The sequence below is a fragment of the Emydura macquarii genome, unplaced genomic scaffold (assembly GCF_026122565.2).
Source record: "Emydura macquarii macquarii isolate MOO-44397 ecotype Brisbane River unplaced genomic scaffold, CSIRO-AGI_Emac_v2 contig_1644, whole genome shotgun sequence".
In the NCBI taxonomy this organism is placed as follows: domain Eukaryota; kingdom Metazoa; phylum Chordata; order Testudines; family Chelidae; genus Emydura; species Emydura macquarii.
The window spans coordinates 7036063-7063866 of NW_027131781.1; the positions used below are offsets into that span (position 1 = coordinate 7036063).

Here is a 27804-nt window from a genome sequence, read left to right on the forward strand (position 1 = left end):
ACATTTCTTTGTTAATGTAGACAAGACTCTAACCGTGTGAAACCCTTGGACGCCTCCACCTGTATGACAAAAAGGAATTGCACTGCAACTGGAGCTGTAGTGCGGGATGGCTCTGTGCCTTGAAATAGGATCGAGAAACAGTCCAAGATTTTCAAAGGTGACGAGTGATTTAGGTCCCTTAATTTTTGAGTGCTCCACTCTTTAAAGGGGCCTGATTTCACAAAGCACTGAGTACCCACCTTCTGGAAATCAGGCCCTTTAGAAGTATCTTGAGTTGGACACTCAAAATCACTAGCCACTTTTTTTCTGTGAATCTTGGCCACGGCGTTTAAAACCGCTTCAGGTAACAGTTTAGTGCAGAAGGGGCTGTATTGCACACAGCCGTTAACATAAGATTGGTGTGCCGTGCACTTCCGTTGCCAACTGTCTTGAAGGCTGATTCTGCAGTTCTCTTCTTGCTGCGGTACCCCTACTCCTACTTCCTCATCTCCTCTCCCTTTTGAGTTTTGGCATTTGGCATTTTTTTCCTTTTTTACACATTGGGGAAATTCTCACCCAAGCTAACCTTCCCTGAGTGGTGAGTTAAAGGTACCCCATTCCATGCTCTATGCTCCTTTGACTCTCATGATTTCAAAAGATGAGATTAATTCAAGAAAAATTATAGGTGTAAAATTTTAGGGGACTGGAACTTTAAACGGTGATTTAAGCCAGCATTCTAATTCCTAGCACTGGCCATTTCCAAGCAAATTTGTCTGTCTGCAGTTGAACTTTAATCAGAGATTTGTATAGCCTGCAGATACTGGATATAAAAATCAAAATAATCTTGGCCTGCAAAATCACTTTGTTAAATAACTGGATCATATTCATTTGGCGAGGACTTCCACTTCCATGGGAATCTGAGGAATCTGCTATCAGCAAGTGAAGTACTTTGTGGTGGTCAGCCTTAACAAATCAATGTTGGGTCAGCTTTTATCTGCTCAGAGTGTTGGCAAATTAATAGCACATAAAAAATATGAGCTGAGGGGATAAGAAATATGCAATGCTGGCTGCTGCTTCTAAAACATTTCTTATGGACTTTTTAATTGAGGGAAATGTTCTGAAGTATTTATCTTTACGATTGGGCCAAAATATGGTTTGACACAGTATCATCTAGTTTAGTTTTAAAACTATTCCAAAAGTTTGAGAGTGTAGCAACTTTGCACTTAGCCTTCTTTAGCCTCGTGTGAGGTGCACAGCTGCTACAGATAGCACATCTGTGTTTAGTGTGCCCTAATATTTAGACTCTCCAAGGACAGGTGCAGGAGAGTCAGGCTCACTCCATGATCCCTGAGGAGCAAACTTCAACACCACACTCCATGCCCTAGGAAATCATTGGGAGGAAACTCTGATTTGAATGCTGTGGGGCTTCTCATTCCTTGCCTTGCCTTGCCTTTTACGTGGAAGAGCTAGACTTGGCCCGTCAGCATGGACACTAAATAAGAGGGGAAGGGCATTGTTTTCAATGCAAGAGAGGCTGTCTCTTGCACATACAAGCAGATTTGTGCTTGCTGTCTGTGGACAAGCACAACAGATGTCTGGAGACTGAAACTACAATAATAAGACCTATTTAAAATGGAAATACAGCAGCCCCGGTCTAGGTGCCTGCAAGCACACACCATGTAAAAAGCAATAACGCTTTAGTTCCCCCCCCCCCCCCCCCCCCCCCCAATCTGGTTTATGATGAATACATGCTAGGCCATCTGGTTTGTCCTGGAACTGTGTGTTAAACACTGAATATCCATTCAAATACATCGTTCTTTGTTTTTTTGCAGTGTGGGGAATTTGCATCCCACATGCTAGTGGTTAGCATAGTTTCTAAAAAATTCCTTAAATGGCTAAATTAATATGTACTAAAAAGACCTACAATCTGAATGTTTTATTTAAATGTAGAAAACCCTATTCCTCTTCCTCTCCTTTCCTTTTTTTTTAAGCAGCTCCATGGCTGTGAATGGTTTGGGTCCATGGTATCTGCCACTTGTTGTCTTTGTCACCATTCCATAGTAAGTGGCAGGACAAGATCAGCAATGAGGATATTAGTAGCTGAACCCACCCATCAGCTCTGGTTTGGGTTTGGTGGCTTTATTGGTGCAGACTGATTATTGGAATGGAAGGCCAAAGAATTTGGAAGTACCTTTCCCAAGGAATGCTGCTATATGGTCAGCAATCACGTGGTCATCAAAAGCTTTGGTGGCATGATATGATCACCAGTGATGGACGTAGACTAAACGTCCAGCCAGACCACCTTAAGTACCTACCTAGAGATCAGTCTGGGTGCTGCTCCATCTGTAGGAAGACAGTCTCCCTTTAGGATTGGCCATGATGATAATCTGCCATGACACTACAGGTTCCTGGCAGGAAGTCCAGTCTATTGATCTATTGTCCTAGCCTCCGTTTGTTCCAGATGCAGTGGCCCCAGTGTTGTGAGTGAGAATTTGCACAGACATCTATGCTAGAACTGTTATTAAAGGAGGTGCAGTTAGAGACGCTCTCCCCCTACCCCCGGATTCTGCTCTGAGCAGAGCCTTATTGCATCATAGAATAGCAACCTTTGAATCCTGTTGTGAATATTCCGTTCAGCCCCGTTTAGCAACGTCCTTTTTTAAAGATCAGTTTTCATTTTGGGGATACCTTTTTTTCTAGTGAATATGTATTTATATTAAAGCCACGTACATTTAACAAAAAACCAGAACTCTTCTTAACTTTGCCAATCTCCAGTCTCTCTCTTCACCTAGTCAAATGACACAAACTACCATTGAAGCAGATATCCTGACGGCGGGTTCCTGGTTTGCTTGTGACCTATGATTTTAGGGCTTGACTAATTTAACTGAAATCAGTTTAGTTAAACTGATGCAAACTCCTGTGTGGATATTGTTAACCCCAGTTTATATCAATTTAGATTAAATTGACGAGGAATCAACCTAAATTAAATTGATACAAACCCGGCTTTAAATTGAATGAAGGGTATCCAGTTAAAAATCAGTTAACTCAGCCAGTTAGAAAAACATGTTTTTAGTTAATCTGGAGCAACTTTTTAGTGACGATGCTAAAGCCATTGGGAAGGCACCCGATACATCGCATACAGGAAGTTTGGCCTAGAATTAGGAGTGGTTAGAAGCAGTATGGGGTGGAGCCAAAGACCCACCTAAAGAATCAGATCTGTGCAAAATCCACAGAGCTGCTAGATATTCAGTGGGAACGAGAGGCATCAGCCCATTTGTTTAGGGGAAGGCGGGGAAAGGGAATGTTGGCATTCACATTATGGTTACATGTCCAAGTCTCTCTTAAAAAGGTTATGTTGCCACAGTCCTATGTGCAACTGGGCTATCAGCGACGCGATTGGTGGAGCAATTATAGCTACATTCTCAGGGGCAGGAGACCAAGACTTGATACTGAAAGCTTGAAGACTAAGGAGGAAAAAGGCACTGGAATGTAGAGAAAGGAAAATGCCAGGTTGGAATGTTGCAATGCAGAACAGGCAATCGGCACTTATTGCCAGGATTCCAGCCAAGGGCTTTTGGAGGCAGGCAGGCCATGGTATTCTCCTCCCAACTGGAGAATTTACCACTACAATCTGTTTGCAGGTGGAGCTTCTTAACACTCAGACTGTCTACTGGAAGCCACAGATAGAGAATACAGACCCACCTAAGAAATCTGAGGAAGAAGACAGCCACGGGGCTGGAATAGGACTTTAAAAGCTTGGGGTAGTGAGAGATCCTTTAGGGTTCTGAAAAGTGTAGTAATTTATAACTTGTTGCCTGTGCTTAAGCTCTAATTATTATTTTTAAAAAATAGGTATCTGGGTCCTGTGTCTTTGGGATTGAAGAGTAGCAGAATCTGTGCAATGAACTGGCATGTGAGTTAGTTGCAACTATCGGTGACCAGATTGCAAATGTGAAAAATCAGGACACTTTTGGAGAGGATATGGTTGCCTAATAGTGGGATGGTCCTGATTTTAGAAGGACGGTCCTGATTTTAGCGGGACATCTGATCAACTAGTTGCAACACAGCTGGGGCTGGAACCAGAATTAAAACCGGATAGTTCTTGATCTCATGCCTCGGAGTACAGTGGACGTACTGTAATAGTAATTCTACCAAAAGCAATAAGATCTTCCCTTAGTGATGAGTCCTGCCTGCAGGCTTTTCTATTAAATCTTTCCTGAGAAGTAGAGGTGAGGATGCTGGTTTTCTTCTGAAAATTTATCAGGGTAATAGGAAAGAGAAGTGAAAATAAATGACAACTTACTTCACCTATAAAAGCCATAAGGGCTTTTGGCATTGTACTGACATTTGGCAAACTAGTTTAAATCAGTGACACTTGGAAAGGCAGGAAATAAGCTATTGTGTCTCAATGAACATATCTAATGATCCTGGCTATTGGGAATGCTGAAATAAGTTTTACAGATATATGAACTCTCATTCATAACGTAACCAGTCTATTTACAGGTTTGCATAGCACTTGGACAAGTACGATCCCGAAAGGCTGTTTTTAAATAATACAGCACAAAATTAGGAGGCTTAACTTGCCAGTATCATCTTTTAGCATTGATCACGTCCACCAAACCAGTCATTCTGAATATACGTTTTTACTTCTAATAGTTAAGTGGAATACTTTAAAATGCACTGTAAATGTTGCAACACTATATTAATAAACACTATGGTGTCTTCTATAGAGACAGTATGGAAGTTATTTTCCCTGTGAAAATTTTCAATTACAATGAAAATTATTTCATTTTGTCATTTTTTAAAGAAATTTTTAAGTTTTGTTTTTAAAAACAAATCAAATCCAAAACCCCGATAGTGGTGGTGGTCTTGACAATTGGATATTTACAAAAACGTTTGTTTTTTGGCAAGGAAAGTTGCAAAAACTTCAGCTGGTCAGGCACAAGTTTTTGATTAATGGAAATTTTTCCCCAGCTAATCAAAACTTCTCAGTTTTCAGCTGCAAAATAATAATAAATACAAGATCAGTTTTTAGGCTTTCAGTTTTTCAATGAAAATCTAAAAAAGTCATCAGAGACGGATTCCCACACAAATTTCCATTTTGATGAAAAAGCCATTTTTGATCAGAAAATACTTTGAATGAAAAACTTCGATCAGCTGTAGTCTTATCTAACATGTCAGATATGTATGATAGAGATTTTGATGAGGGATTTCAGTGGCTTGATTATTAATGTGGAACAGTCTGAATATGGACTTTGGATAAAGCTGCATTTTGATGAAGTACTAAATAAAGTATTATGAGAGCACATGGTGTGTGTTTAGATAAAGCCAATACGATTTGAATGCTAGCAGATGAAAGAAGAGCGGTGAAGTCCATGTCCATGCTGTTGTAGGGCTGTTGGGATAATTGGGCATACAAATTTACCCTAACTGTGAGCTCAACTGTGAAAAGAGAGTGAAAGTTCATAATTGGTCACAATAGCCTAGACCAACAAATGCTGATGGGAAAAGGTGCAAAAGGGAGACTGAATTCATATAAACAAAAAGGCCTACTGATATAACTCAAGGATCACATTCAGATCATGCCCGGTAAACAAGAAAAGTGTGGGACTGGAAATCAGCATGTTGGAAATAAGGCCTACCTGGTGGACAAAATATTGAGAGGATGGGCTAGTTCACCCATCACTCTCTTTTTTGCGTCCTTTAAAAGAAAAGACTTTTGGAGGCACCAACATGGTTGCCACCTCTACCATCTCCTGGGACCCCAGGATCCACCATAACACCTCTAGATATTCCAAAAGATGTCCAGACCAGATCAGGGCAAAGAAAGGAACTTAGATGACATCACCACCTCCACTGGCTCTGGTTAAATCCCAGTCACCATGTGGGATGTGAAACTTTGCCATCTAGCCTCATCCCCACGTGTTCTTTTTCTTTCCCCTCTTTATTTCTCCTCCTTGCCTTCTGTCTAATAAAAGTCTGGCTTAGCTGCCCAAGGCTGGATGTTTTGCAACACTGCTGTGAGCCTGTGACCAAAGAGGTAACGAAAAGCAGTTCCCTAAGCAGCCTGATGCTAGTACAAGTTTGCCTAGTCTTGGAATGGTTAATAAGATTGTGTTCTGGGCCTGTTTTTGCAGAAGCGAGGTGGCAAGTGAAGGTCCACACCAGAGTCAGAAGCTGTATGTTCTACCTTTGCTGTTCTTTTCTCTCCTCTCTTGAATGTTTGTCTTGTTTGGTTTTTTAGGAAACGGGAACAGACTTTAACAACAGCTCCAGCCCATCTCAGCTAATTTCTTCTGTTTTCCCCCAATAGGACAGTGATTACTATTTTTGAATCCACCTAAAAGACTGTCAGACAAGGGGGCTTTCTTTTCCTTCTACTGACTCTCTCATCTCCCCATCTCAGGGGTTCTCAAACTAGACATCGCAACCCCGCAGGGGGTTGCAAGGCTGTTATGTGGGGGTCGCAAGTACATGCCTGCCAGCTAGCTAGCAAATCTGCTGTGAAGTCTGCAGATAACAATGAGAGGTATTGAGAGGTTAAAGCAAGTAAAATATATGCACAGGCGAATCACAGTTTATAATTCCAAAAGTTGGCAATGATGTAATAAACTGCTAATTTTCCAAAAGTCTTTTCAGGGTACCCAGATTGTCTCTGGGATTCTCTGCTTTGCCTTTGGTATGCTTTCCTGTAAGAGTCTAAACAGTTCAGAGAGCAGGATCTTTTCTTGAATCCATACTTAGAGCTTCTTCTCACAGAAAACAAGCCGCCAGTGTCACTATCCATGTGGGCTTTTCCCTTGATGATGGAGAGTGAGGGATGCATTTTGAGACTTGGCTCTCTGATCTTCACACACAATGACCACCTGCTTTGAAATTAGCCATTTTTTGTTAGTTCTTCAATTGCATTCTACAAGGCTTCTTTCTCCTTCGATGGGTTGTTTAGTTACAGGGGAATACACAATGTAGATGTTTGCTACTGCATTATAATGGGATACAGACAAGTGAAAACAATGCAAGTAACATCACTAATTTTCATTAAGTTGAAACACTAACTACACTCATACACATTTAACAATTATTTTGATCTATACTAATGCACAAGTGAACGGGCCTGGGGCTTCAGCACGAGCTGTCACCTGTGCTGCCAGGGTCACAACGAGTGCTGCAGAACAGCTGTAATCTCACCAGCAAGAAAGAAAAATAAGCACCCGTTCGGCAAATCACCTACGTACTTTCCTAATGAAGAATTTACTAGTCATCTTTCAGTCAAGCATTTAACCAAGTGGCATTTAAGCAACTTCAATAGGGCATAAGCACTTGCTTAAATGCTTTGCTGAATCAGGAATGGGAATGAGCACCTACTTGACATTAAGCATGTGTGCAAGTGTTTTGCTGAATCAGCCCATAGACGATACCATCTTTAGGGACCAAACCTTTATGTAGGAGCCATGGAACAATGCCCTGTTCTACCATTCTCTTAGGGGCTCGTGTCTGCGTGAAGCTTATCTATCTGAGAGCCAGTGCCTTCATACTGCCACTCCTCTCTCTAGATAATCTCACACAAGCATCACACTTTAAAAATCAACACAAAACCATCTCCTGGGCTCTCCATTGTTAATATTAAAATGATAGTTTAGCCCTTGTCTGGGAAACTCTCAGGCTTCCACCACAGGCTGGGGTTCCTTGTGGCTCCTTCTCACCAAGTCCCTTCCATTCCCAAAGTCTTAACCCCTCCCCTCGGGTCCTCCCAGGCAGAGGCAGACCCTGATTCCCCAGACAAGAGCCACTGCCAGCACCAGTCCTTCCCAGTTACAATAGAGCCTCCAGCATAGATTCCTGCACCTGTTGAGTTCAGATCTACTTCCAATCACCTGCTCTCGAGAGGAGAACCAGATCCAGGTCAGAGCGGGGACCTGAACCTCACAAGCTTGCCCCGTGATACACAGCTAATATTTCCCCTCCAGATTAAAAAGTGAAACCACAAACTCATTTTCTGGCAGCCTGGGAAAAGTGTTCTGCTTGTGAATGGAGCTGACAAACAAATGATTTGGTTTTATAAGGCTTTGCTTTCAAAAGAATCTAGGGCACTTGGAGTGGGGTGAGCCAGGAAGTGCATGGCTCTCCTGATATTCATGGGAGTCTGCACTGCCACTGTTGTTGCTGTTATTAGCTGTGCTTTGGCCCTGTATATATTCTGTTCTCAAACGCAAGTGTTAGTCCACTGTGCATCCAGTCCTGCAAACTCTCACCCGCATCAACAATGTATCCAGAACATCTAATTAGACTATTTCCTTACATATTCCATCCATAGTACTTAAAACTTACTGATGTGATCAAACAGCCTGCAAAGAAGACAAGTGGTAGATTTGCCTTCCATTTCAGATGAAGTTCGTTTTCTTATGTGAAGAGAACATAGCCATGTGCAAAATCTAAATTTTCTCTAGATTTTCCATGGGGAGGAAAACCATCCACTAACTGGTTAGAAATGAAACTGGAATATAAAGTTAAAGGCCTTTCAGTTTCAAAAGTTGTTTTGTTTGCTTGGGATTTTTAATTTATTTTATTTATGTATATAATTGAGTGGCCAGTGTTTTTGTTATATCTTTATGTGCATGCTCAATAATAATGATCATACATTTCAAATCTCTGTAGGTGAAGTGGCTACAGCAACAGGAAGTGAAAAGAAGAGTTAAGAGGCACCTTCGAAGTGACCCACATTTGATTCACTTCAATGACCCCATGTGGTCTAAAATGTGGTACATGGTGAGTATCTTGAGCAGACTTCTTTTTGCTAGCCAGGTACTTTTCGATGGTAGAGTTGTTTTACGGAGAAGTTCCTTTTTTTTTTAAGTGAAAGTTTCATTACTTTTTGCTTAACCTGGTTGAATGTATGCGTTTGTGTCAAGGAAAGTGCTTTGTAGCACTTTGTATTAACATATCCTAGGATGCAGAGAAAGGTAGCTTTAAAGAGGCAGTATGGCCTAGTGGCTTGAGCATTGGACTGGGACTCAGGTGACCTGGGTTCTCTTCTTGACTCTACCACTGACCTGCTAGGTGACACGGCAAGTCATTTCCCTCCCTCTGCCTCAGTTTCCCCATCTGTAAAATGGGGATGATGATACTGACCTCCTTTGTAAAGTGCTTTGAGATCTGCTGATGAAAAGTGCTATAGCAGAGTTAAGTATTAGTATTTTGCTGTCATTAGCAGTCTCTCATAGTGATCATTTTATACTTAAATTTTTATATCCGTGATAAAAGGGCTCAAACTACCTGTTTGCAATAACATAATTTTATTTTGGTTAATTGATTTGTGTTTGGCTGGGAGAGTCATTTAAAATAAAGATATTTTAATGGAAATGCTACTTTATATTCATACTAAGTTGAAGAACCATCTCTGAAATGGAAGAACCAAAGAATATTAAGATTTCAGTTCCCCTCATTAACTTGTTTGGGGAATTCTTGATCTAGTATGTAAATTTAAAACAACATTACAAATAGCTTGGTAAACTGTGAAATGTAAATGTATTTTCAGATTGTTTGCACAGTTTCATTCTTCAGCTGAATTGGGAGACGCGTGGAACTCACTGGCTCATTGGGATGTAGCAATTTTGTAATTTGCACTTTGCTATTCTGCCCTCAGAACTGTGGAAATAAAAACAAGCACTGCAGGACAGAAATGAATATTCTAGCAGCGTGGCAGAGAGGATATACTGGCAAAAACGTGGTGGTAACCATTCTTGATGATGGCATAGAGACAAGTCACCCTGATCTCATACAAAACTATGTAAGTAAAAAAAACCCACAAACTGTTTACAGCTCTTTGTAACCTTTTAGACTAGAATGTCAAATGGAAAATAGGACTGATAGTTCTTCAAGGAAAATGGGAGCAGAGACTTATTTTTCCCCCCAATGAATTTGTTTCTGAAGATCTTTAAAAATACAAAAATAATTTAAGACCAGGCATCAACAGAATAAACGTAAAGATGAAAAAACAAAACCACATGGTTGGAAACTCCATTAGTGGGGATTAATCTGTGGACTAGGAGTTGGTGGTGGGATATTATTAAACCTTCATCAGTCTCTTGTAGAGTAAAATCAGGCATCCTGTGGACAAAGACCATGTAAATGGTTTCGCTCAGCCAGAGTTTGAAAACAGAGCAAGCAAAGCGTAAGATTTTCCACAGCTAATCTCTTTTCTGGCCCTGGGAAGTCTAGTACCTGAGTCTGGCTGACTTTTTAACTGCAAAATCCTGATTGCCAAACACCAACTCCCCAAATGCTCGCTAGAGACCTGATGGGCATTGGATCATGTTCCATCTTGGCACCAGGGCCCATAACACACACCTCTCTAGCCTGGTCTTGACACATCCTGGATGGAGTAAATAAACCTTCTCACAATTCTGGTGCTCCCCTGATATTGGTTTTACTGTGAAGACCCTGACGTGCCAGTCCATGTTGACTCACTGCTAGTTCAATATTTGGACGATGCAGGTGTGTGAGTGGAATGCTTCTCAGCTGGTTAGAAAGAGGAACTGAAATGCTTTTCACTTGTCAAGCCCAGAGTTCACTGGTTGGTGTTTCTCCTGCAATAGTTGACAATGTTCTAATAGTATATAAAAGAGCACATGGTGTAGCATTTCCTCCAGGGCTGTAAGATGCTGACCGGGACAATTTGTGATCATCTGAATCTGCTGTGCCCAGGATCCTCTTCTTTTTGCTGCTTTAATGGGCTTGAAATGTCTTCATTATAGGTGTGCCCTAAGAGTTAATGATTTTAGTGTCAGGTCCTGGGGTCCTTACCCTCATTCCCTATCTAGTAAACTCCCATAAGTGAGAAATGATGAAGGACCTAAGGATTCAGCTCACAGTGCAGAGCTCGTCCTATTTTAATAGATGAATGCTTCGTTTAATTTGTTTTGAATACCTGTAAAAGAGCCTGGACAGGTGCTTCCTAAACCCTTTTCAGTAAGTCAGTATACACAACGGCCCACACCCAGCCAACACACAGGGCTGTTCCACTGGCTCACAAGCAATTAGACACGAAGGAAAAAGAAACTTCTTGTAAATTTCTGTGATCCTTTTAAAGCTGTTTTTCCCCTAGGCTTGCAAGCTGCAGTTCCCAGCCTGAGGAGTATGCTGGGTTTAATAATAGCAAAGTAAATACCTGAGAATTAAATTAGAAGTGCCAGGTTATCGCATAGGCCATCTCCCCCACCCCAGCCCCTGGGGCGCTCTGTTAGTGCTAATGTAGTATCGTACCTCGCTCAAGGGCTTTTCATTTAAGCATTTTGTTTTATTTGTAGCATAAACACTTTATAGCCTCCCAGAAGGGCGTAACTGGAAAAGCAGAAAATATCGAACCACTTTCTTGTCAGTGGTGAGATGAAGATGATGGCAGAGTGTCCTTTCCCTAAGGTTATCAGTGAGGCTGTCATCCACATTATGCCTAACGTGCAGTTGAACGATGAGATGTTTCTGTAGCTCAGATCCCAGCAATGAGTGCTGCTCCGGGTACGTTGCTGCTTTAGAAGGCAGAAGCAAAGTCTCCCCAAATTATGATCACTTATTAAATGTCAATGCCAAGGGGAGGTTTCTTCCTGTTACGCTTGCTGTGTTAATTCGGTGTTTCTCTACGTGGGATTTAGGTCTGGGCTGTGCTCTGACTAGTCCCGCTCACTAACGAAAGTGCCATGTTTTTAGGATCCTCTGGCCAGCTATGACATCAATGACAATGACTGTGATCCAAGTCCACGCTACGATGCCAGCAACGAGAATAAGTATGTTGCACTCCTTATAAGGCAACTCGCCCTTCAATGGTGTGGTACTTTCCAAGCACTTCCCAGGCATTAACCGCCTCAGTTTTACAGTCGCCTCCTCCCAGAAGGGTGGATTAATAGTCCAGGAAACATTAGTCTTATTTGTATTTCTTAGATGGGGAAAGTGAGGCAGAGAGTGACTCGTGCACAGATACTTGGCAGAGCTAGCATTAGAACTCAGGAGTTCCTGGCTCCCCCTCCTATGCTTATCCATTAAACCAGCGGTTCCCAGCCTTTTGACTCAAGGGCCACAGCTCTCATTTTTACAACCCTGAAGGGCCACCCGTCTCTGCCAGCAGCCCCCTCCCACCACCCTCCCTGCAGTCAAACAGAAGAAGTTCAGCGAGGAGGCTACATGTCCTGTAACCTCATGTGCCCCACCTGGGTCCCTAGGTAGTGTTTCCCTTCTGCAACCAGGGGGACGGGAGATAAGTGCTCCCCTCCCTCTGGCTCCAGCAGGGACCCCGCGCCTAGGGACCCAGGCGGAGCGCTTTGCCGTGCTCCCTGCTACAACCAGCGGGAGCGGAGCGCTGATCTCCCGTCCCCTTGGCTGCAGCAAGGAGCCTGCATCAGTGTTGTAGCCCCGTGGCAAAATGCTACGCTGGGTCCATAGGCAGTGGCTGCCTTCTGCAGCCAGCGGGAGGGAAGCCACTTTGAAAGTGGCCCACGGGCCGCAGGTTGGGAACGAGTGCATTAAGCCAACACATACACTGCTGCACCGCACGTATGTGATGAATGTTACAGAACGGTGCCGCTTTTTAAGTCATTTTAGTAGGTTGTGAATGTTTAAAAGAAGAATTACTTGAGTGGGGTCTAGTTTATTTAATCCTGCACACAATCTCCTGTGGCCCTCTAGGCCCACACGCTTCCTTCTTGACTAAGGGAACCGCACAGCACTCCTGGGGCTTGTGCTGTTCTTCTCCCTGGTCCCTTTGATCTGCCCTGCACCAGTTCCACTCCAACTGGTGACAAACAGAGTTCAGTGGTGTCTCTCCCCTGGTAGTTCACACCAGTTTTAAACTGGGCCCGGCCCCATCCCACCTTCCCAAGGGGCCTGTCTTCCCTCCTCTGATTCAGCCATCACTCCCAGGCGTTGCCTAGCTGGAGCCCAGCCTTCTGGTTCTTCCAAACTCCCCAGTATCAGCCTGTCACTGCAGGAGCTTTTCTCACTCTCTGCAGTTTCCTGATCTTCCCCTCTCTGTTTCGTGTTCCCCTGTCCTCTATCAGGCCCCACCAAGGCTGTGAACGAGGCACAGATGGGCTGGAGCAGTTCCCTCTTCAAGGAGGGAAGACGTGTGACACGTAGGCACCAGTTTAATGTCACCCTCAGTCTTCAGATAACAACACATTATCCTTCCTTGACAGCTTCTTAAGAACATGGAACGTACCAGACAGGATCAGGCCCACGGGCCCTCTAGTCCAGTGTCCTGTCTCTGACAGTGGCCAGCATCAGATGCTCTCAAGGAGGGTGTTAGAACTCTCTGATAGGGAGATATGTTGGATAATCTGCCTCCTTCACTCAGATCTCTAGTAGTTAGAGGTTTCCTTAAACCCTGAAGCAGGAGATTTAATATCCCTTCCAAAATTCTTATTGTTAATTAGAATTAGAATGACTCTGGAAATTCTTGATATCCATGTAAATGTCCAACCACTTTCTGTATCCTGCCAAATTCGTGGCCTCCGCAATTTCCTGTGGCAATGAGTTCCACAGTCTAGTTAATCGGTTTTGAATTTGTCACCTTTTTATTGATTGTTTCCCTGTTCTTGCATTATGAGACCGAGAGAACAGAAGCTTACCTTCTCTAAACCATTCATTATTTTATATACTTTTATCAAGTCTCCTCTTATTTGCCTCCTTTCTTAGGGAAACAAGCCCAGTTTTTCTAATCTCTCTTTATCTGAGTGTTTTTCCAGGCCCTCGATCCTTCTCATCACCTTTTTCTGAGTCCCTTCCAGGTTTGCAATATCCTTTTTGAGACAAGGTGACAGGTATTCTGGTGAGGCCACAACACTGATTATACAAAATCACACGCTTAGAACAATTGTCCATGTCCTATCGACTCAACTCTCCCCGCTGGACCCTCTTATTTTAATTTAATTCTGTCCTCCTAATAGTCGTGTATAAACATCTGCAAGCATGCAGCATAGCTTCCCTCATGTGGTAAACACCAGTTGCCAAGTAACTTTCTATCAATCAAACAAATGCAACGCCAATGGACTTTTCATGCCGTTTCCCAAAATGCCTTTATAAAATGAACTGCTTTGCCATTTAAGACTAATGAGCCTATTCAGCCACTCTGTGCACAATGGACCTCATACAGGGGAATCTCCTAAAGGCCAATTTGTGAACAGAGAGGGGTGAATTTTCAACTTGATGTTCAGGGATTTAATGTTCACGTGACTTCTGCTGCTGATACTAGGAGTTGGGTGGCTAAATCCTCAAACAGCTGGTGGGAAATGTGTCCTCTAGTCTAAAAGGACTAACCAAAACCTATTTGTAAGGGTCACCTTATGTGAATTCCCTTAATGATACTAATCCTCTAAGCACTCTTCTAATTTAGTGGATTAGATGTCAAGACTTTGTCACACTTTTTGAACTTAAATTAAAGTGGGACTTCCACATGGCGGCACATTTGAAAAGGAAACACGAATACAAAAAAGCAATTTATTTTGCCACTAATTTCCTCTATTCCCCTGGCCATTATTGTGTTTTGAATAAAAAGCTGCTTCTTCTGCTGAAGTCTGAAGCCTGTGTTTATGATCTCACGGGAGGGATTGGGATGTCACAGACGGAGCATTATGACATCACTGTAGAATCAGAGAGGGAGAAATGATGGGATACGACATTGCAAATCACTTAAGCAGCAGTGGGGCTGTTAGCAATGGCATCCTGAGACTGGGTGTCAGATGGAATAGGCACTTGTTCCACATATGTGTTTGGCTGTGATCAATTATTTACATGGAAATTTATCCTGACTAAATTCTGTTTTCAGACATGGCACCCGCTGTGCTGGACAAGTTGCAGCTAAAGCAAACAACTCTAATTGTATAGTGGGCATTGCGTACAATGCAAGAATAGGAGGTAAGGCTGATGGGAAGCTATGGCTTTCTCACTACTTCTATACCTTTATTTTCTGGACCTATAGATCTGCCAGTCTGGACTGGTGGACTGTGATTTCTTGAACTGAGGTTGACAGGGGGCCAGTGAGACTCTGGAGCAGTGACCTGGTTTGGATCTGCTAAAGCCTTGGATTGTTATTGTCAGGGACACCCTTATGTCCTTGACTGAGAATGATCTTGAAGAGGCCAAATTCTCTCTGAAAGTGGAACCGTATTTTCATGAAGAGGTTGTGGAGCTGCTGAGGATAGGGCTGACAGCATGCCCTCTGCATCTTGTAGATCCTTGGTTAGTACAAATCATGGGTAGCTACAGTGGGATGGAACCTCTTCACCGAGATTTGCCTGTTTCACTGGGGTGGTGTTTTCTTGTTTGTTTGTTTGGGTTATTTTGAGTGAGAGCTTTCTCACACTCTATAGCCTATTGGTTAGGGCTCTGGCCTGGCATGTGAGAGATCTCATTCAAGTGCGTGCCCTGCCTGATTCGGGATGGAAAACCTCTGGACTGAATCAGGCAGAGCAAGGATTTGAACCTGGGTTGGCTACATTCCAGGCGTGCCTTCGTCTGCAGGATGAATGGGAGCATGCACCCCGACCCAAATGTGAGCACTTGGACGCAGTTCCAGGTCCACTGAAACATTCAAAAGGTTTTGGGTTTGTTCCACTCTGGAACAAAAACAGTCTTCAAAACTTCAAAAGTTGTTGCCCAACAGAATCATCGTCCCCCAACCAGCTGTACCGGTGGCTCCTTCTCATTGGTAGTCAGCTGCAACACATCCGTTCACCTCTGAGATTAACGCTCCACCTGGAATCATTCAGAGGGGCTAATCTGGGAACCATGGCTGCTCAGATGTTTGCCTTCTAACTGGAACTGATGGGGAGTCAAAAGAACAAGGTTAGGTCTTCTTTTGGTAAAGGACCAGTTTTGAAGTTTGCAGGAGCAGCTGCATGCTTTTTCCCTGTACAATCCATCCTGTATCGTGCATTCTACCCTGAGCTTTTTTCCATATTTAAACATTAATGTGAGCTAACAGATGATTTATAGAGGGTTGTGTCTTTTACAGAACCTGTCCGAACAAACAAAGTTTGCATAGGCCTTTGGGAAAGTATCCAGTAACGTCAGACCCTTGAATGTTTGTCTGAAAATTCCTGGCAGTGTTTTCATTTCTTGCATCTAAACCCTGGAAATCCAGGACTCCGAATAGCACAGTCCGTCTGTCTCTCTGCATGGTTCAGTCTCTGTGCTCTTTGTAATTTGCCTTGGTAGCAATAGATTTTATTGCCTAGACTATTATAAAATACTGTTCATGGGAGCTGCTGTGTGCAAGCCGCTTGCCACTTTCCATTATGTAAGTGCAACTTGCGGAGCAGGGAATTGGATGCGGTTTTCTCACAGCTGTGCGATCCCACTTCACTGCGCATCACCGGCTGCTGGAATTGCACTCCTGGGAGAGGCCTGGATGCAGATTAGCAGGTGGCTGCCTTTCCAGCATTGCACTGTCTTCCAGCTGTTCAGGAGTTGGCAGTGCTGCTGTCAGCACTTTGTTAGGGACTGAGTGGAAACGCTGCCTCTGAGAAGAATGGCTGAACTGGATGGGAACATGGTAATGGGGCTGCACTGGCTGGGGGAGGATTTTTGGGGTGCTTCCAAAGGAAACATAGGGTACGATGTGAGTAGAAGCTCATTTATTCCTGTTGGGTTTCTTTCACCTATCCTGACTTTCCTATCCCCTTTTCTCCCTACATCCTCCTTTCTTTTCTATTCTCTACATCCGTGTTTCTCAACCTTTTAAGTAGCAAGTACCCCCTAACTTCTGAAAATTTGAATAAGTACCCCAACACTCAATTTTCCATGGGATTTTATATTTACAGACTAATGCGAGCCATATGTTGGAAGAAGGGCCGAGTATATAAGGCCGTGATATGACAGATGTCAGATCTAGTGGGGGTAGGGTTACCACCTTTACACCAGGGGTGCCCAACTCAAGTATGTACCTGGGCTAGAGGTGATGTTGGCCAAAACTAGGAGGCTTTGAGTGGCATTCCAATGCTGGGGAATATAAAGCGCCATGCTGAATTTTTTGCCATAGATTTGAGAGGAGGAAGGGGTGAGACAGAGAGAGAGAGAGACAGGAAAAGAGGGTAACTGGTGAAATCTGGGGCTGTCATAGTTGTCAATTTCACTGCTCACATTTTCTGGGCACTGGGCTTTGAGCCAGGGAAGGGGGCTGCCACCTGGGCAAGTTGCAGGCAGCTGCTGCCTGGCTGCCAGCCCGGGTGGTGGGCGACTGCCACCCAATCTGAGCTGGGCCAGAGGAGGTTTCCACGCTGGCTGGGACCCACGGATGTGGGCAGGCGGCTGCTGCCCATCTTCAAGCCGGGGCACTGGAGGCTGTCCCTCGGCTCGGAGCTGGAGCGTGGGTGGCTGCTACCCAGTTGTAAGCTGGGATCCGGTGGGAAGCGGGGGGCTGCTGCCCGCCTCCCCCAGAAGCTAGCGGCTGCCACCTGCCTCCCAGCTGGGAGCTGGGACCGGGTGGGAAGCGGGATGCTGCCGCCCGGCTTCCACAGAAGGCGACAGCTGCCGCCTGCCTCCCCTTCACTCTGTTTTTCCCCAGGGGTACGCGTACCACAGGTTGAGAAACTGTGCTTTACGTCCCCATTCTGAGTCCTTTCTCTTTTCCTCTTGGTGCCTGCCTCCCCTATCTCTAGAGGCATAGGCTTTGGCCCAACATGCAATGGGTCCAAGGTGGTGTTGGGACATCTGTGGTCCCTTGATTATAGAGAAGCAGAAGTCGGCAGGAGAACATGCTTTTTCTGGAGCTATTACCGCTGCGGGCGGTTCTAAGGGGCAGGTTTGGATTCACAGAGGACCAATTCACTTTGTGTCAACCATGTGTGTCCCCTTCTACTCTCCTGAATGCTCTGCACGTGGGATACAGTGTCTCCAGGTGCACTAGCTGTCAGGCGAGCCTGCCTATTTGCACTGGGGGTAAAATTGCTAGCCCCTGGGGTTTGAACAGTCTGATCCAGCTATCTGCATCACTTCAGTACATTCTCCTTCTCAGGAAGAAACATCCAACTGCTGAGCAACATTTAGGTGTCCCTGCCCCCTCCTCCCAGGAAATTGATATTTCCATTTAGTTAAGTATATTAAAAAACTGAAAATGACTTTTTTTTTTTTTTTTTTTTTTTTTTTTAAACTACATGTTTGTACAAACCCAGGCAAACTGGGCTTCCAGCCCCCTGACCTTGGTACTGCTGTAATGCAAATAATAAACAGTAATGAAGCAAATGAATCTTTATCAGTAAATTGAATTCATACTGCTAATTAGAATCAGAAGATTAATTTGTATTAGCATATCGATGAACCAGTTCAGACTTGGAGCATATTAGAGGATCAGCTTAACCCCAAAACTAATCTGACCGGCTTGGAGTTGTGAAATTACAATGTCAATGACATGCGGTGTCAGTGAATCTCTGGGGCCGAGTAAGCGTCTCTGACTTAGCAAATGGGATACAGGGAAAGCCCGTGTTATGTGACATAGCCAGCCATCTTTGTGTGCAGCTGCCTGTCCAATCTACAGGAAAATTCATTTGTAAAACAGTTGCCAAAAGGTTCCCCCTGCCTGATCTGTGCCATCTCATTGCCACAGACAGGACCCGCAAAGAGCCAGTTCAAGCAAGCGGAAGCGAACCTCTCCGTCACCCTCATCGTAGGTGCCTTATCTGACCCTTTGCAGTGGCCCGACGTGGCCCTTGCTCCGTTACCCTTTGAGCATTCGAGGAGGGAGCTTAGTACGTGTATTAATGGTAGGAAGGTTTTAGTCAAGAGCAGGGACCTGAGCACCTGTAGGTAGACGTGGTCCTGACCCAGTGTCTCCTCTGATTCAGCTCAGATATGGAGAGAGGAATTAAGCATCTTTATGTCCTGTCTCCTGCCCACATCTCTGCCCTGTAGTTCTGTGCAGTTAGCATAAAACCCACCGAGGCAGAGCTCACAACAGCTCAGCAGGAGTCCAGGTGAGAAGATCCCCAGAGTGCCTCAGGAAGGCAGAGGACCTTAGCATCCGTGTAAGAAATTCTTGGGGACTGTATGGGGAAGATGGATCTGGGAAAATACCCACAATCCACTGCACCAACAGAAAGAGCTGAGGCAGCCCGGAATAGCTATCCATGTTCTCCCAGGATGCATTGCTACCAGCGTGGTTGTTGAAAGCTGGCAAGGGAGGATCTGTAAGTCCAGGTGACTTAGGCCAGGTCTACACCAGAAGAGGTTTGCGCGTGTTGCTATCCTCGTATAGCTACACTAGCAAACCCCTAGTGCAGACGCAGCTTAGACAGTGGTGATACCAGCTGCCTAGCAAAATAAGCTACACCACCAGCAGCATGTTTACACTGGTATAACTGTGTTGACGCTAAGGCTTTTGGTAGTACATATGGGTGAAGAAAATTACACTCCTAGCCAAGATTACTGTACTGGCAAAAGTTTCTGGTGTAGCCCTGGCCTCACTGTTTGGCCAGGGGGAAAAAGGCCGCAGAATGGGAACAACGCAACTGTGATTGCAGTAGCCGAGTCAGATGGCCGGGCAGCTTCTTCCTCCACTAGCCCTGGCACTCAGGGGAAAGGCTACTGGAGTGCGATTTGGGAGATATTGATGGGATTGCCCCAGGCTGCACCCCCGGAGGTTATGGGCCTGGGGTGACCCCCTTGTTGGGATTTTTCATTTCCTCCTGTGACATCAATTTATTTTATTTACACTAATTGTTGACGAAAACACCTTGCGGACAGATACCGTATTTCTCTGCTGTCTCATGTCACCAGCTTATGTTCCACTCCAAATCCTGTGCACAAATTCCATATCTCACCCCCACTGTTTGAGACCTAAGCTAGGTCGATGCTACTCTCAAGGGGCTCCTGGAGGCTTACGTTTCAATAACTAGGGGCCTTGTTTTACCCACTTGGCCCTGCCCTGAAGGCTACTCTTAGGCTGCTGGAGTTTGTAGAGGATTTGTTTGTCTATGTTGGGTGTTTGGCTTTCGTTTGTAAGAGAGAAATCCCATTTCCAGGAGTGAGCGTGTCCAATAGATCAACACTAGACCTCCCCTCCCCTCCCCCAGAAAGTGAGTCTCTCTCTCTCTCTAACTTTAGAGTGTCCATTTAGTTCTCTCCATGGGTGTGTGCACGCAGTCGTGTCCATGCATATAGCACATGTAATTTCTCTGTGACCCCAGTGCAGGGGAATGGATGCAGACAGAACTATTTTGATTTGTTTGCTATCCATGCAAGTATGGTGCATCCACTTACACTTTGTGCTGGTGAAGGGCACTTGTGACAGTTCCCTGTTTTTGAAGCAGGCAGCACTGAAAGAAGCTAATGCCATCAGTATAAATCAAGGCTGTGGCAAACTGAAGATGCTGATTGCCTGGTGGATGCACGGCCTTTCGCTTCCATCAACTGCAACTGGCGTTAAAGGTACTCTGCACCCAACATGATCAGGCCTACAATGTACACATTATATTTCAAGCACGCACTCCTTCATAATCATGGAGGCAGCAACTACTTGTCAGCTTTATAAAATGCTTTACATTTTTTTTAAAATTTGATTTCTTTAATGGGTGCCTTGATGTGTGCACATGTGGGAAGATCAGGAATGCTTTGTCGACCAAGACAATAAAACTAACAGACAGCTTGAGGTTGTAGTTTTTTCAACAATTTTTTTAAACCTAACCATCTAGAGCGGCTGATGGTAAAACAAAACGTGCTGTATCTTTAGCAAAAGTAATTCTAGATGGATTACTAACATAAACTCACGATTAATGAGCAAAACTTGTCGGGGAGGCCTATTTGTCACACTCAAAAAGCTACAATCTAATTTTACTGGCTGCTCTTCATTGCTCTTGCATTGCTGGTTGTTTGCTGTAGGCAAAATACATTACTACTCAATAAACAAAAAATGGTCCTGGCATACCTTCTTCCCCTCCTCCCCCCCTTCTCTTCTCTACAGCTTTCATTCTGCAACTTTTATTGCTTACTCAATGGGAAATAGCTGATTTATTTCCCCCACCCGCCCTTCTTTTATTTAACTTTGGTTTTCTTCTTACAAACTCTATAATCTATGGGTCCTGCTTTAGTGTCATATAAATTTGGATTTGATTGGTAGCTATATTGGATCTGCTATATGATGAGACTGAAGGGGACATTTTCTCTCAAAACAAGTGTATAACTGGCAACATCTTTAATGAGAACAAAGTAAAGGGAGAATTTATACAGCTTATTTTTAAGACCATCTATCTAGGTGTATACAGTATCATTGCCATCATGCCTCACAAATGTCACAGCACCCCTGTGAGGCACGCAAGTATTATTAGCCCCATTTTAGATGGGGGAACTGAAGCACAGAGATTGTGGCTTGCCTGAGGTCACACAGGATCTGAGACAGGAATTATGTACAGATCTCCTTAGTCCCAGTTGCCCATCTTTTCACTGCAGACTCACTAAAGGCAAATCCTTCACTGGTTCATAGACACTCAAGATGGGCAGAGTGTCCGCCATCAGGTCCAGGATGTAGCTTCACCTCCACCTCGTTCTAAGACTTGTCAGATATTAAATGACTAGATCCTAGCTAAAAGGCAAGGTAGAAGTGATCCTGAGGTAAGGAGCCTCTCTGCCTTACCTTCTGCCTTATGCATAATGCACGCAGTCCAGCGAATGGCTTACATTATCCCAAAGCTGCTGCTTGCTTCAGTTCTTCTCCTTTTACATGCCTTCTGAACACATGGCTCTGAAGAAGAGTCATCCCTTCACGGGCTGAGGTGGCTCCCGATTCTGCAAGGTGCCAGGCACCCCCAACTCCAGCTGACTTCTCTGGAGTTGACGGAGCTTGGCTCCTTGCCGGATCGGGCCTGGAGCTCGGTAGCAAGCTTTCCCCCCCTACCGCGTGGTGAGTTTAGTGCTTTGAATCACGACGCTACAGAGTGCTTTGAATTAAGATGCTTGAGAATGAATAATGTGTGAGATGAAGCAACAATGATTTGATAGAACTGTTTTCCCTCACATTTGTCAATCCATGATGGATTAAGGAGCAATAGTGACTGGCTAACTGAAAAAAAGCCTTGTTCTGTCTGAATAATAAGCACCTCTGTAGAAGATACAAAAAATAATCCCATCACTTGTCCATGATATTTAGGAAACTTAAAATGCTGCTATAAAATATAGTCCTGCCCTGGGGTTACTTTTTAGGGTTCTCTTTGGTTTTGTTAGTTAAGTTTGCAAAGAAAGGAAGCTTTTGTGAACATCTTTGCTCCTTTGTTTTGTATTTTTAAGATTGTTCTCTGCTGGCAGCAGACCGAGTTAGAAAAAATATATTTTGAATTGCCTGTTGTCTCAGAGCACAGCTGCAACTGTAATTCAATCTGTCTGCATTTGTTGGTTTAAGAAAAATAAATGTGGAAAGGGAAGTGCATTTTTATAAACAGGCGTCGGGTTGGCTGGCTACAGCAGGCACTAAAACGATCCCATGCTGCCTTTCCAACACGAGGCCACTTAGCAGTCTTACAAAACTAGACTGACTTAGCAGCAAGGAAACAGACATGGCTGAGTTGTTTTTGTCCACGCTATTGATGTGTACCAGGGCGGCTGCCTTTTGAGTGCCCCCTCTCAGCATGGGGGCCCCCAGTTTTCCTCCTCTCAGATGCCCCGAAGACTCCATGCCACACTCTCTTGCCTCAATAATGTCCCTCCTCGGGGCTGTTTGATTATCAAAGCATCGTGTAAGGAGTTCAAAACACACGTCCGAACATAAAATAGGTCAGACTGTCTCGATGATCACAATGGACCCTGCTGGCCTTGGAATATATGAAATTCCATTTATCACCCCAGTGCAAACAACCGTTAAAATCATCTGAGACAGGGTGAGTGAGGTGATATCTTCTATTGGACCAACTTCTGCTGGTGGGAGAGAGACCAGCTTTTGAGCCACACACAGCTCTCCCAGACCTGAAGAAGAGCTCTGTGTGGCTCAAAAGCCTTTGTCTCTCACTAACAGAAACTGGTCCACTAACAGATATTACTTCACCCACCTTGGCCTGACGTCTTGGCTAAAAGTCCCGACGCCTTGGTTAAAATCATCTGACGTTTCTCCCCCTGACACCCCACGTGCCACACACCAGTGCCTTGGCGCACCCCCAGCAGGTCTGCAGGAGCAGAGGACAGCTCCCCTGCAGTGACTCCTGACTGTGGCTGGATGCCGTGGCATTGGCACAGACCCCTCTCCTCTGCTCTCAGTGCTTTCCCAGCGCTCGGAGCCTGCGGGGGGAGAGAGAGAGAAGGGGCAGAGTAAGGACAACTAGCTGCCCCAAGGTCTCTTTAGCAGACCGGTGGGAAAGGGACAGGGACTCCTCTTAAATACCCTCTAAAGCCTTGAATCCTTGTCCCACCCAGCCTCCTTGGAGCCCCGGTTCCCATAGGGTGGTTCACAGGTCACTCCAGTTTCAACGTGGATCAGGCTTTCCCCAGCAGGATAACCTCTGTGATCAGACGCAGCCTCATCCGTTTCATGGGCATGCGTCAAGCCACAGGCAGCCTGTGTACACTTCCCTATCCTCGTGTTTCATTAATAGGAGATGCACATGAATGTTGGCTCTAGCGTTTGGGAAAGTGTAGCCTGAGCTCACTCACATTGATACAAGTGGGGCCTGATGGTAAAAAATACACTGGAGAGTCATTGCTACTACCTAAATCCAGCAAGCCGATCCACTGCCGTGTTCACCATGCAAGGAACTGTTATGCTCCAGTGGTGTTAGTGGCAGTCGGTGTTTGGAACTAAAGCAGGCGCCTCAGCCCAACTCCTGCCCTATAGAAGCTCAGACCGAGTCAGACGGGGGACAGTGGCCACAGTTCCCATTGCTGCCCAAGGGAGATGGGTGTGTCTCCTTACAGCATTTTCAGCTTTTGCTATTTGATCGAGAGTCCTGCAGCATTTGGAGTTTTTCCTAAATACCCAGCTGCTGGAATCAAGTGAATCCATGAGAAGCTCAGCTCCTGTTTTGTAAAAGTAAGTTTCTAGCCCTGTGGGTTGCAGAGAAGAGGTTGAAAATGTGAAGTGAGTGCACCCTAAAGCCTTTAAAACCAGACTGAAAAAAACCAAAACAAATAAATCAAGTCTATTGTTTGGCTTAAAAATCATGAACCTTAAAAAAAAATCTCATGATGTTTGGGGCCTGATTCATAATTTTTGAATGCTTGGGGTTGTACTTGCTGTACTTACTTACACGAAGGTGAATTTGTTTCACAGAATCTCTTTTGTTTCCCAATAAACTGACTCCTTGGTCTCCTATGACCACTGCCTCATTTGGTGGTTCCCAGGGAAATGAGGCACAATCTCATGAGTCGTTAACGTCTTTGATTCAGTGACAATGTTATAGGTGCAAAACTCTTTGTGACAGGGTCGGACTGGATGGCTACCAGAAAGTGCTAGAAGGCCGATATATCAGCCCCAGGCTCAGCATGTCTCTTTTCCCCTGGTAGCTGAGCAGGGGTTACTCCCGGTTAATTAACACACCTGGAGCCAATCAAGGCCCCGCCCAGGACTTGTTAAAAGCCTCCCCTCCAGAGAAAGGGTGTGGCTGGAGTTGTGAGAGTGAGGTGAGCTACCAGAGCGTGTGAGCAGGCAAAATGCTGTCAAGAGCCAGGAGGGTTTTGGAGAAGGAGCAGAATGCTGGCAGGAGAGAACCCTGCAGGTACAAAGACTGTGGGAGGGAAAAACCCTGCCCGAAGAGCGCAAAGGACCTTTCCCAGGCCTGGAGGCCTAAGGGAAGGGACCCCGTCAGAAGGAGAAGATAGAACTGGACATTTGGTTCAGCCCTACCATGCCCGTGGGGCTGTCAGGGGGTCAAGAGCCTCCCCTGACAAGGAGGCCAGGAAGGACCCCGTCCGAGCAGGGCCCAAACATTAAGTCAAGGGGCACGGGGCAGTAACCCAGGGATGCTAGCAGCTTTTCTGAAGCCACAGCACGAGGCTGCTACTTGTAGAATCCCTGGGTTGGGGCCCGGAGTTGAGGGTGGGACTGGCTCTCCCCATCCCCCCACTACCGGCCATTCACTGGAGGGGCAAGAGATAGGACTGGGAGCTAGCAGGGAACAGCCATCTTAGAGCAGCTGCATTACCCTCCCCCACCACTAGAGGGTGGAAGAACACTAAGGGGCGAAGCAGTTTCCTGACCTACCGCTAGAAGGAAGCGCTGGCCCCACCGAGGCAGAGGAAGAGCTTTGTCACACCTTTCACAAGCCAGGAATGGCCTTTGCCACATCTTATTAAATTGGCTCTTTCCGACCCATTCCTTTGTTTTGGTTTTGTTCTGTCTTCCCTTTGGGCATTTGCCATCAAGTTGCCTCATGCTGTAGAGAGAAGAGCCAGACACGCATCCTCCCTTGAGATTGACGCCAGGACTTCACCTGGCTGAGAAAGCTGCTTTCCCCAATAAGCCAGCCTAGCTCTGTCACTTCTCCAATTGAATGAATCTTCACAGTCACAGGGATTCCCTGTTCCAAAACCTAGGCCCCTTATGTGTCAAGATGAGAAAGACTTCAAACAAACAGCTGATGAAGAGCTGAAGTTCAAGGTGCTATCACACATACCACTTGTCCTCCTCTTTAGCATGGCAGTTAGAGCATCTTCATTTCAAGCTTTAAAATGCTACTTTTCCAGTGGTTATATTTTGCCCCTCATCATATCTCTTGGGCAACTTTGTGGCCTGTGGAGCTGCTATGAGGTTAGATTGCAAATGGTCTGCTTGTCCTACTGCATTTTGGATATTGTGTTTACATTTTCTCCCCCTCTGACTTTCATCTTGATTTCAAGGTACCGATGAATCTTTATTATTCAGTTGCGAATAAAATTCTCCCCATCTTTTCCAGGAGATGTGAACACAGGTAGACATTTTCAAAGCCACCAGAGGAGTTTAGAGAGACAGCTTCCGGTTGTGTGTATGGCTAGCTGGAAGAGAAGAATTCTATGTCGTGAAAGATTTCAAGGTTGCAGGAATTTGTTTTGATTCCACATCGGTATGAAACTGAGACCTTCTGAAATTTTTCATGACAGAGGGAGCCCTCTCAGCCCAAGAGCCCAGACCAGAGAAGGGACTTGAACCTGGGTCACCCATCTCCAACTTTTGGGCTACTGGCTATTCTGGTGTCTCCCTCTTTCTCTGACAGAAAGTTCATCCTGGATCAGAGAAGCCGTCCTGACAAAAGGTTCATTAAAACGGATACGTTTCTACAAAAAGTTTCAGTTTCAACAAATCAGTATTTTCCAACCAAAGTTATTTCATCTAAAAATTCCTAACCAGCTCTAATGGCGTGTCTAAATTCATAGTTGGCTTTGAAAATCTCATCCTTGGGCTTCTAAAGTTTCAAAGTCATCCATACGACATTGCTCACTGAGCAGTAGGAGGGTGACCGCCTTTTCGAAAGGCAAAAGTGGGACGCATGCAGGAGCCACACCCCCTCCGTGGCCCCACCCCTGCCACGCCTCTTCCTCTGAGGCCCCGCCCCCTGGCCAGGCCAGCCCAGAAGCTGGAGCCAGGTCGTGGTAAGAGGTCCCAGGGAGCCTGGCCACTGTGGGGAGCCCAGGACCCTCCACCTGACCTGAGGGAGATACCGGGGGGCCTGAGAACAGCCCCGCCCAGCCCATGTGCCCACCCCCGTGGTGTGCCACCCAGGGCAGATGGAGGTCCGGGACTCCCCACAGCAGCCTGTTCTCCCTGGGCGGCTCTTACCACATCTGGGCTCTGGCTTCTGGACTGGCCAGGGGCGGGGCCTCAGGGGGAAGAGGAGGAGAAGGGGCGGGGCCTGATGGCAAAGGAGAGCTAAGGCCTGCTTTAGCCCTCCCCCCAGGGAAGAGGCTGGCGCTGCCCCGAGCCTTGGGCAGGCCCAGAGCCCTGGCTTCTCTGGGCTTGCCACATCATTTATGAGAGACAAAAAAAAACCTGATTGAGCCCCGGCACCTCTTTCATGGCAAATGAAGTACGGGGTGTAACTACTGCTAGATAAAGTGCATGAACTAAGCTCTCACACATTCCGACCACATTCTCAGAGGGGGCTTTTTGGTGAGTATTCAGGAAATGAATGAATGATTTGATTAAGTGTAATTATAACAGGGAAAAAAGTTTAACAGAGAAATTTTATGACTGAAAGAATTTGAAAGGTATATTCTCCAGCCGATGTGGGACTCTGAGTAACTACTCGTGCACCTTTGTAAGTGTTCCTGCTGGTAGAGAGAAGGACGTTGGTGAAATCTGTAGTTGGGCCACTTCCTGAATCCAGCTGGTGTATCAGAATGCCCGGAGCGCTCCAAATGAAGGATGATTTTAATTCCTTTCCATCATTTGCAATTAAATCAGCAACACCGAGAGAAAAGTGAGAGGGGGGGAAATGTTTCCAAAATAGCATAAGAACTTCACGCTTCAGATCTCATTAGAGTACACACAGCGGCATTGTTTTAAGCTATTCAAGACATTACCAGCCTTTCAGTTCTCAGCAGCCTCTAACAAAGGTCTTTGATTGCAATCCTTGCACTTTTCATAAAAGCCATTAAGCCCTAACGTCTAATGTTTTTGTGCTTTTAGGCGTTCGTATGTTAGATGGAGATGTAACAGATGTTGTTGAAGCAAAGTCGCTTGGCATCAGACCCGATTACATTGACATTTACAGCGCAAGCTGGGGGCCAGATGATGATGGGAGGACAGTTGATGGACCTGGTGAATTGGCCAAACAGGCTTTTGAGTATGGCATTAAAAAGGTGTGGACAACAGAGTGCATGGGAGACACGGATTTTTTTTTTCCCCTTTTGCTGCATATGAAGCTTAAATACGTGTGTGTGTTGGGGCTGAGG

At 45.2% G+C, this 27804-nt stretch overlaps 1 protein-coding gene and 1 long non-coding RNA gene across 2 annotated transcripts in view; both read left to right on the top strand.

The window, feature by feature from the left end:
• Positions 1 to 27804, top strand: part of PCSK6 (proprotein convertase subtilisin/kexin type 6) — a 120583-nt gene that overhangs the window by 26835 nt on the left and 65944 nt on the right. Inside the window, exons 3-7 of the mRNA XM_067555586.1 lie at positions 8635 to 8745; positions 9623 to 9766; positions 11683 to 11759; positions 14792 to 14880; positions 27539 to 27711. Coding sequence (XP_067411687.1) covers positions 8635 to 8745; positions 9623 to 9766; positions 11683 to 11759; positions 14792 to 14880; positions 27539 to 27711 — 594 coding nt within the window. The remainder of the gene's footprint in view (positions 1 to 8634; positions 8746 to 9622; positions 9767 to 11682; positions 11760 to 14791; positions 14881 to 27538; positions 27712 to 27804) is intronic.
• LOC137158052 (uncharacterized) lies at positions 83 to 3811 on the top strand. The gene is made up of 2 exons (XR_010921278.1): positions 83 to 157; positions 3621 to 3811. It is a non-coding gene; the product is annotated as an uncharacterized lncRNA (long non-coding RNA).